The following is an 11,171-nucleotide window of genomic DNA, read 5'->3' on the forward strand; positions in this document are numbered from 1 at the left end:
ACAGTGTTGCCTTAAATTCCTTCCAGCTCTTTGTTTATTGTTTCCTCTTATATGGAATTCCATTTATTCATTAATCTATCCCTAGCTCCTAACAAATGGGCCATATACCAGGCCCTCAAGTAAACATTTAGTACTAGGCCTTTGTGCTCTGTGTAGGATTTCTAGAGCCCTCTTTCTAAGTTATGAATAGTTCTTTAGACTCTAAGGAGTTGGCAAATTCTTTTCGACTCTAAGAGTCTAAAAGTCTGCAAACTAAGGCTGGTGGACCAGCCACATGTTTTTGTAAATAAAAACTTTTATTTGAACACAGTTGGGCCCATTCATTTGTATATTATCTATGGCTGCTTTCCCTACAGGGCAGAGCTGAACAGAAATGACAGTGACTAAATGGCCTGCAAAGCCTAAGACATTTACCCTCTGGCCCTTTGCAGAAAAAGTTTGCCAATCCTTGCATTTAGAATCTATTTATTCCCTTCTATGGTCAACCTGGAGTTGAGCCAGTGTCTAGCTAAACAACAAATGCGCCATGGCAAATGTCCATAGATCAGCAAAGTGCTAACCTAGTCATGGAGGTCTAATTTAGTGTTACAGATTCATAGGCTTAGCTACTATGTAAATCAGCAAGCTAAGTAATAATGATTTCTATTTGCATGACACTTTCTAGGTTATGAAATAGTTTATATGTGTTATCTCATTTGATCTTTCCAGTAACCTTAGAAAGTAGGCAGGAAACAGATTCTGAGACATTGCATATCCTAGAGTTGAACTCAGAGTCAAGCATTTTTAGCAGCTAAAATGATTCCTTTATCTCTGGAAAACATTTCCTTCAGGAAAAACAAAAAGCCGGAAGGAGTTATTAACATTTATCATCTTATAATGTGCTGTTCTAAAATAATGTATTGGTAGATGATTTGCAATTAATTGTACTTTGTAATAACATGTACTGTCTTCCTAATTTGTGGTTTTATGTTAATAAGATGATAAAAATAACATAAGCATTTAATCTAAGGGTTTAAAAAGTCAAAATAAATATAAGCCTAACTGAGTTATAAGTGAAAAATACAATCTTAAATTTTTGAAATCTTAGAACCTGCAAGATAAGTCAGTTATCTGGCTTCCTTGGATTAACAAAATTGAAAAACAATAAACAAAACTCTTGGCGGAGTAGGATAAATTAAGTCTTAGTGAAAAATCTGAGTATACAGGAAATAATATGAGTACTACATATGGGAAAAATAGTGAAATATGGGTTGATATAGTGCTCTCTTGTGGGTCAAATCAGATTGAGATAAATACTTCAGTGAAGGCTACAAACCTGTCGATGACGGTTATGATATATTTTTTGCATTATATAAGAATTGATCTCTGTGTGATCAAACAACTTATGAAGGATTTCTAGTTGGCCAAAATATGGTTGTATCAGTCTTGGAACAGCATTAAAGTCAGTGCAGCATACTGTATGATTCCAACTATATTCCAACTCTGGAAAAGGCAAAACCGTGAAGAGTGAAAAGGTCAATGGTTGCCAGGGTATAGGAGAGGGGAGGGATGAACAGGGAGAGTACAGAGGATTTTTAGGGCAGTGAAACTGCCCTATATGATACTCTAAAAATGGAGACATGTCATTATAAATTTGTCCAAACTTAACACCAACAGCAAACCCTAATACAAACTATGGTCTTTGGGTGATGACATGTCAACATAGGTTCCTCAGTTGGCACAGATACACCACTCTGGTGAGGAGTGTTGAGAGTGGAGGAGGCTATATTTGTGTGGGGGCAGGGAGTACATGGGAAATCTCTATACCTTCCATTCAATTTTGCTGTGAAGCTAAAATTTTTCTAATAAAGGCTATTAAGAAAAATTAGTACTGGGATGGCTGGGTGGCTCAGTCAGTTGAGCATCTGACTCTTGATTTCAGCTCAGGTCATGATCTCAGGGTTGTGGAATCAAGCCCCACATCGGGCTCCATGCTGGGTATGGAGCCTGCTTGAGGTTCTCCCTCTCCCCTTCCTCCCAACCCCCAAATTTAGTACAGTGGGCTAGCAAATGTCACATTCTCTATCTTCCTCAGAAGCTTTATACATGTGTATTAAATATGTTTGGTTTTGGTTTTTGTTTTGTTGGCATACTGTGGTATGAATACAAAAAAACAAAGGACTAGAATCCTTTCAGGGTAATGGATCCAGAGGAAAATGAACTTACTTCACACCCGGATTGAGTTTCCCATGAACATGACTCTTTCTCCTGAGGGAGAACACCTCTTTGGAAAGCATGGTCTCCCAGGCACGTTGGACACAAGGAAGACTCAAAATCTGGCTCTCCTGGAGGGATGTGCATGACTGAGGGGCCTGTATACTTCAGGCTGGGACTCTGATGCTTGTCCACACTGACCATTGGGCTCTTGATCCATCTTCGTACCTACAACATACAAAGGAGAAAATACATTTTACCTCCTGTGTTGTTTAATGGGACTCCAGTGGGAAACTTGGTGGATGGATACTCATAAAGGGAGAACTCAGTCTCATGACTTCTCCATCTTTCAAGTCTTAATACAATCCAAATGGGTCAATTAGGACCAATCGCTTTTTAGGCATGTGTGGGTTTTGGCTGGTCATTTCATCTCGCCGAGTCTGTCTCCCTGTCTGGGAATGATTGGGATAATAATATTTCCTCCCAGGTTGTCATGAAGATTTTACAATGTTTTTAAATGCCCAATTGTTTTGCCTGGCACATAGTGTTCAGTAGATGGTGACTATTTTACTTTTACTCTTACTATTACGATTATGCTGACAGAATGATTCACAAATGTCTTAGACGAATTGCTAGTTATTCTTACCGGAGGAAACACTAACCTACGATTGCTAGCTTAGGACCCAATTGCTGCTAAATGAACTGACATATATTTCACGGTTGCAAAAACTTGATTATAAAAGAAGTTGCTTCTGGTTAAGAAATTATCTCAGAGTTGTTTTTAAAATTTAAAAATTCACCACTTGTTTTGTTTACATGTAGAATTCCTGTAAGGCACAGAGAATATATAAAGCTTTTCTAATATGAAAAGGGATATTATTTCTATAGCATTTTAAATATAAAAGGCATTGTTTTTTTTTTTTTTTTTTTAAAGATTTTATTTATTTATTTGAGAGAGAATGAGAGACAGAGAGCACGAGAGGGAAGAGGGCAGAGGGAGAAGCAGACCCCCCGCTGAGCAGGGAGCCCGATGCGGGACTCGATCCCGGGACTCCAGGATCATGACCTGAGCTGAAGGCAGTCGCTTAACCAACTGAGCCACCCAGGCGCCCTAAAAGGCATTGTTGTAAATGTTTGACACCCGTTGTCTTGTTTAATCCTCAGAACAATTTTAGTATTACTAATCCCATTTTACAGATGGGAAAACAAAGGCACAGAGAGCTGAAGCAAATTTTCCCAAGACACAGTGCTGGTATGGAGCAAAGTCACCTTGATTCCAGAATCTATTCCTTTACGAGAATGGAATTTTAACAAGCATCACAGCACTATAAGACTTGTGGTCACTGAATGCTTGAAATGTATCTTGATTTAACATGTGTCTCCATGATCTTTGAAACTCCTGAGGATTTAACCCAATTAGTGAAATCAGCATATACCAAAAGAACAAAGAAATAAAATGACAGTACTGAATTATAGTAATGTTACAATTAAATATTTTAAGGATAGACTGAGAAGAAACTAAAATTGCAATAGCAAAGGAAGACTTGAGCAATTTGATGGAATGTTATGCTATCACTAATAATAAATATGAAGACTCTGGCAATATGGAAAATGCTTAGAACATAATTATATGGAAAAAAAAGCCAAATACAGAATTGTTCAATCACTATAATTACAAATGTAAAAATATATGTACTACCTACAGACAAAGCAAGAAAGTAACAGGCAAAATAAAAACTGTTATATTCATTCTTATATTCATTGATTACAGGTGTTTTAGTTTTCCTTCTTTTTACAGTGTAATTTTTCAAAAAATAATTTCTTTTTTTTTTTTTTAAGATTTTATGTATTTATTTGACAGAGTGAGAGATAGTGAGAGCAGGAACGCAAGCAGGGGGAGTGGAAGAGGGAGAAGCAGGCTCCCCGCCTAGCAGGGAGCCAGATGCATCCATCCCAGGACCCATCCCAGGACCCTGGGATTATGACCTGAGCCGAAGGCAGACGCTTAATGACCGAGCCACCCAGGCGCCCCAAGAATAATTTCTTTTAAAGTTTATAAGAATCTCAAACAGTTAAAATCATCATATTTCTTCCTTTGGTTACATATGTGTCTTTTAATTGCTTTATTTATAGGTACTCTTTTCAGTAGCCATTTAAAATATCTTTTTGAGTTTACCATCCAAATGTTAATATTTGGGAGGTATCCTTCAGTATTTCTTGCACTCCAGGGTACCATTAACATATTAGTAGGTATATTCAAAGTGTTTATTTGATTCATTAATGAAAGTCTAAATGAAACTCTAAAAGTTTGAGACTACAATAGAACCTCTTTTCCTGATGTTAAGACCAAATGTGTGTTGTTTTTTTTTTAAGATTTATTTATTTATTTATTTGGCTGAGAGAGACACAGGGAGAGAGGGAACACAAGCAGGGGGAGTGGGAGAGGGAGAAGCAGGCTTCCCACAGAGCAGGGAGCCTGATGTGGGGCTCGATCCCAGGACCCTGGGATCATGACCTGAGCCGAAGGCAGATGCCCAATGACTGAGCCACCCAGGCGCCCCAAGACTAAATGTGTTTTTGATCACTCTAAAAAGCACTAAATTTCATTAGAGATGGAAAGTGTTTTTTATTACTCTTATTCAGAAGGTTTTGAGCTTGAAGTCTGGTGACCATTCTTGATTAGTTGCCAACCTTGTATTTTAAATTCAATCTTTTATTCTGGCTTACTTTCAATGTCTCTTTTGCCAAGTAGATTTAACTTTGGGGTTTCTACGAATGGAATTTTAAAAAGATTTATCTTCAAATGAATTTATATGGCCTGACTGATTAAGAATCTTGGTATTTTGAAATGTAAATCTTAAATTTATGGACCACGTTATTTATAGTAAATCTTATGCAATACTGTCTTACAATTATTCAATTTATAATGGAAGAATGTCCATGTGACTGAATCTAAGTTTTCATTATGTTATAGAAAAAACAAACTGGTTTTACCAAAGGATGAGAATTTAGAGACATTATATCTCAATTCAAAGTATACATTGATCTATAAACTTAAGTGATCTGTTGTATATTAGAAATCACTGGGACTAAGAATCACATACAGGATTGTCATTTCATTTGATGCCCAGCTAAGAATTACCCAAAATAGTTCAGATGACCTTGAGCATATGCTGTCAAATAACCAATAGATGTCTTTATAGAATTTCAGAGTTGGAAGAGACCCAAAGATATTAGTAATTTGCCCAAAGACACACTGTAAATTATTATGTGGTTAAAACTATACCTAATGGTTTAAGCAACTCAGTGAACCAATTTCTACCAGGGTAGAAGCTGTCAAACTCAATGTCTTCAGAGGCTGTCAGGAACAGGAAATGTGTAAAACCCTAGGACCAGTGTATGAACATAGGGAGCGGTAGGGACTATGGCAAACGGGGAGTGCAATTAAATTTAAAAACAAAACAAAAACACCCCAAGCAAACAAATAAACAAGGCTGTCAAACAAAACCCTAGTCAAATAGACCTCACACCTTTAAGGTCACCACTTGACCCCTGAAGTTATTCCTTTTTTTTTTTTTAAGATTTTATTTATTTATTTTGAGGGAGAGAGAGAGAGTGCGAGAGAGCGCATGAGCAGGGGGAGGGGCAGAGGCAGAGGGAGGGAGAGAATCTCAAGCAGACTCCTGTGCTGAACACCATGCCCGATGCTGGGCTCCATCCCATAACCAAGAGACCAGGACACAAGCTGAAATCAAGGGTTGGATGCTCAACCAACTGAGTCACCCAGGAGGCACCCCCCTGAAGTTATTCTACCAGGTAGAATTAAGTACGAACTAGAATTCCATGAAGTAGAAATAAAATGATTTGATCTCTTCTTTTTATTTTCTTTTTTTTTTAAGACTTTATTTGAGAGAAAGCGAGAGAGAGAGAGAGAGAGAGAGAGAAGGAGTAGGGGGAGGGGCAGAGGGAGAAACAGACTTCCCGCTGACAGGAAGCCCGATATGGGACTTGATCCCAGGACCCTGAGACCGTGGCCCGAGCCAAAGACAGACGCTTAACGGACTGAGCCACTCAGGAGCCTCATCTTCTAACTTCTTCAAAAAACAATCTAATGCCCTCAACATTTTACCTTTCATTCATTCATTCATCATTCTTTTTTTTTTTTCTTTTAAAGATTTCATTTATTTAAAGAGAGAGAGCCCACACCAGCTCCGGGAGGGGCAGAGGGAGAGGGAGAGAGAGCATCTCCAGCAGACTCTGTGCTCAGCACAGAGCCTGACCCGGGGCTCAATCTCACGACCCTGAGATCATGACCTGAGCTGAAACCATGCGTTGGATGCTTAACCGACTGAGTCACCAGGCGCCCCTCGTTCATCATTCATTATTGACGACCAACTGTATGTCAGGCATAACCTAGCCATTCTCGAAACCTTCCCTTACGGAGTTTGAGTTATGGCTAAGGGAATAAATTTATTTATTAAGGGCATAAATTATTTATTTAATAAAATGAGTAAGTGAATTATAGTATGTAAGGTAGTAAATGAAGCAGAGAGGATCGATCAGGATCACTGGTGGTGGGAGGGCTCTACTGTAATTTTATGAGAAAGGAAGGCCTCCCTGAGAAGGCAGGCAGCTTTACAGTAAAGACTTCTGAGGTGCTAAGGCTTTAGGACATCAAAGTGAGCTATCAGATAGGCACCTGGACCATCAAGTCTGAATTTCAGAGGCAAGATTCAAGCTGCAAACATGGAGACTGGAAACAAACAACCATCTTCCCCTGAAGTCTTCTGGGGGAAAAGACCCAATGACTTGGCTGGAGCTAGGGGTTAACCTCGTATTTCTGTAAGGTAAGGGGCTTTGAATATTAGAATCTATTATATTTCACTTAAACTTACTGAAACATGTGATTTACTCAAGTCTTCTAAGAGCAGGTATGTGTTTTGTGCCTTAACACATTCCAGGAGGGCAAGGTTTGGGTAGGGGTGCTATTTCCTTAGAAAGCCCCAGGGTTCCGAATAACCTTCAAGAAATTAACCCATTCTGAGTCTTAGGGACATGGTTACATGATATTCTCTCTCTCTCTCTCTCTCTCTCTCCAGAGAATGTGGCGAGGGAAATTTAGAAATATTCCATTTTTCCAGAAGCACCAGGGAGAAAGGTGTTACAAAAATAGGTACAGTGATCCGTTTTGTGGGACTGTTGCTGTCATTCACGACCTGCTATAGCTCTTGAAATGCTTTATCTCCTTTGGCTGGGTCCTTATTCTGACTTCACCATGTGCCTTCCCGGCTACTCCTTCACAAATTGTGTTGGCTTTGTAGCCTCCCAAGTGGTTTTTACAGGCCCGATTGAGGACTCGGCTTATGACGTTCACTCCATCTCCAGAGTGGCTGGGTGGTGAGTGATCGTGCGGGGCTCTCCCCCAGGCCTCGGCTTCGGGCAAGGTGCCCTCCAAAACCGCGGAGGGGAGCCCCACTGCCTCTGCCCCTCAGGGGGGTGGCGCTCCAACTGGCCTATTGTGTCCCCTCGGGCTCAGCTGGGGTGGGGGGAGGGGGAGTAGCTGCCGTGAGGGGCTCTGGGAGCTCCTCGGAGACCAGTCACAGTGGCTCTGCGAAGGCGGCGGCAGCTGCGTGTGTGAGCCAAGTGAATGCCCGGATGTGAGGGGCAGCCCGGGCTCCTCGGCCCCCTGGGCCCTGGTTTTATCCCGAGCCACGCAGCAACCGTTGGGGGAGAGCCTTATCAACAGACATAGGCCAGGGTGAGACGTCCTCCTTACCCTGAACGAAGCCAGAATTCCCTCAACTGCCTCCGACTTTTTTTCCGAAGCAATTCTCTCTCGAGACATCGGGGTGAAAGAGTAAGGCCCTGCCATTTAACCGTACAGCTACTCTTACTCAACAGGGTTTACATGAGATCTTAATCCAATCTCTTTGTTAAATCCGGTCTGCCCTGGTTTTATTAATTTCTTTATTTGAAGGAAAAAAAAAAAAAGGTATCCCAAAGCAATAATCCCTCAGACTAGAAAATTGTCAGATGTGATTAAAGAGATTATTAGCCAGCTTCTAGGGATTTTCCATTTGTGGTTTTTTTTTCCTATTATGTAATAGTAAACAGATATTACTCTTAATTTAAAATGGTTTAGCTGATTATGATATCAACCGATGCAGAAAACCTATAGGGTGTTCAAGTACTTCTTTGTGAACTCAAAATGATTCTTGTCTCATTGCTTTTGTTTTCTGGGAGTGAAGAGCTGTGCTTTCCTTAAAATCCAAGTGACCTTGACATTGGACACAGCTCTGCAGTTTCCAGGAGGGGCGTGTGTTTTTATCAGAGAAAACTGACTTTGTTTCTATGATGCCACAATTACTTTCAATTTGGATACAGTCAATCGAGTTTTCTTTTTTTTTTTCTAATTTTTATTTATTTATTTGAGAGAGAGAGAGAGAGAAACAGCATGAGAGGGGAGAGGGTCAGAGGGAGAAGCAGGCTCCCCGCTGAGCCGGGAGCCCGATGTGGGACTCGATCCCAGGACTCCGGGATCATGACCTGAGCCGAAGGCAGTCGCTTAACCAACTGAGCCACCCAGGCGCCCAATCGAGTTTTCTATTGGGAATTATTTGGATAATTCAATTGGTTATAAAAAGGGACCTTCATACCTCCTTCTTTTCCAGAAGGTGCCTGCCAGTGGGCTGGTTATGACATTAATGTAAGTCAGGAGAAGACTCCTGGAAGCAAATCCCTCTTATATTGGTGCCTGAGGGGGCTTCACAGCTTGGCTCTTAAAATATAACAGTGAGGGCGTCTGGGTGGCTCAGTCGTTAAGCATCTGTCTTGGGCTCAGGTCATGATCCCAGGGTCCTGGGATCGAGCCCCGCATTGGGCTCCCTGCTCCGCGGGAAGCCTGCTTCTCCCTCTCCCACTCCCCCTGCTTGTGTTCCCTCTCTTGCCATGTCTCTCTCTGTCAAATAAATAAATAAAATCTTAAGATATATATATATATAGGTTTCTTTAAAAAAATATATAACAGTGACATAATAAAAGGTCAGTGGTAGTAATCTGATTTATTCACCCGATCTATATGGGTCATCACAGTTTTCTTTCCTTTGAATATCTGTAGTGTTTATTATTTGCTTACATGAAACCTTAGAATTTTTTTTTTAAGATTTTATTTGAGAGAGAGAGAGAACAGGGGAGAGAGAGGGAGAGAGAATGGGGGGGCAGAGGGAGAGGGAGACGCAGACTCCCTGCTGAGCAGGGAGCCTGATGCAGGGCTTGATCCCAGGACCCCAGGATCATGACCATGACCTGAGCAGAAGGTAGACGCTTAACTGAGTGAGCCACCCAGGTGCCCCAAACTTTGGAACTTTTATGCTCACTGGTTGTTATTATGCCTATGTCATCTTTCCAACTGGACCATAAGGGTGAGAACAGCTTCTTAGGCTTTTTTTAATTCCCCAGAGGCTGGCATATGGTCTTACAAATAGTAGGCAATAAAAATAGGAATTGCTTGATTATTGTTGACAACAGTATTCATTTATAGTTCTTAGCGTGCTTTGCTACCATCCTCCATCAAGGTGATAAATACGCTCTATGTAACTGTTTCCCTCACACAGCAGTACCTCCCCAGGCCAAGCGCCCTGAGAAGACTGAGTGGCTTTTGGAATTCCCCATTCTCCTGTGCCATTTGCCCTTGGGATTTCCCAGTCCTCTTCTCTCAGCATTGACCAAAGTACTTACATCCTGTTCTAGATTCTCAGTGTCTAACCTGGTGTTTCCCCAGGCCGAGTCTGGGGGAGGGTGGCCAGGGGGACTGGGAGAAGAGGAAGGAAAGAGAAGACACACATAGTTCCATCCTTCTCCATGACGCTGCTCAAGTGGGCAGCACCCAGGGCTCCCTCTTCTCGTACAGCTGCCAGCCGGCCCCCCCCCACCCCAGCAAGTTCTCGGAGAATTCAACACCAAATAAGGCCTTTGCCCTATACTTCCAGCTCCACAAATATAAAATCCCCTTCCTCTTCCTCCCTGTTGAGGCACTCACCAGACCCTACCCCATCAAGTTTTAAATAGAAAAAGCTCAGGAATTCAGTGACAGAAAGCTTCCTTTTGAAATAGAAGTAACATTTTTCTCAGTCCCTTAAGATACGGGGCTGATCCTTTTGATTTGAATTGGTCTTCCCTGGATTTAGAATATTAAAAGAAAAAGAAGAAGAAGAAAAAAGAAGAAGCAGGAAAAAGTTATTTCAGGTAATAAATCTAAGGGACGGTATGTGTTATTTCCCTTGCAAATGAAAATTGAGGCTTGGAATACGGTGATGCTAGGCTGACCCCTGGGGAAGAACCAGCTGTCTGTCCACAGCTCATTCACCAGAGCTCTGGAAACTTCCCCTCTTGGTTCCTCCAAGAAATCCCCTTTTCTAATATTTTTTTTACCTCTCCCTCTCTTGGCCACTGTCTCTTAGCACATTCAACACGTGCTTACAACATCTCTAAAAAACCTAGCAAACTAAACACAGAACACCCCCCCTTTTTACCCACAGACTTCCTTGTTCCAGAAACTCTCTCACCACCACCTGAACTCCTTTCCTTCTTAGCCACACTTTGTGAAGAAAGCCACCTCACATTACTCCTCAGCCCATTGCAGCGTATTCCGTAAACAGTATTTATGGACCACCTAATATTTGCAGGGACTAAAGTGAAGAACATGACAAAGAGACTCACCCCACTGAAACAAGTTTTCAACAAGACGCCAATAAACCTCATTGCCAGATCCAACAGACACTTTTCAGGACCTCCTTGGCTTGACTACCGTGCAGCATTTAAAGGTTTCCACACCAGCTCAGCTATCTGCTGGGCATTCTGCTGGGTGGTGGGGACACAAAGAAACCCAGTTGCTTGCATGATCTTTGAGCAAGGGTGCTGGCATTTCAGAGACTTACCCAAGAGCTTGTGGTTTATCATAATGTAGTAAGTGCATAATG

The 11,171-nt window shown here is 41.4% G+C and overlaps 1 protein-coding gene across 1 annotated transcript in view; it reads right to left on the bottom strand.

The window, feature by feature from the left end:
• SGK1 (serum/glucocorticoid regulated kinase 1) overlaps nucleotides 1–11,171 on the bottom strand; it is a 97,833-nt gene that overhangs the window by 52,401 nt on the left and 34,261 nt on the right. Inside the window, exon 2 of the mRNA XM_081829046.1 lies at nucleotides 2,206–2,421. Within this exon, the coding sequence (XP_081685172.1) occupies nucleotides 2,206–2,421 (216 nt within the window). The remainder of the gene's footprint in view (nucleotides 1–2,205; nucleotides 2,422–11,171) is intronic.

This window comes from Leptonychotes weddellii, chromosome 8 (genome assembly GCF_054177405.1).
Source record: "Leptonychotes weddellii isolate Sample4059 chromosome 8, ASM5417740v2, whole genome shotgun sequence".
In the NCBI taxonomy this organism is placed as follows: Eukaryota; Metazoa; Chordata; class Mammalia; order Carnivora; family Phocidae; genus Leptonychotes; species Leptonychotes weddellii.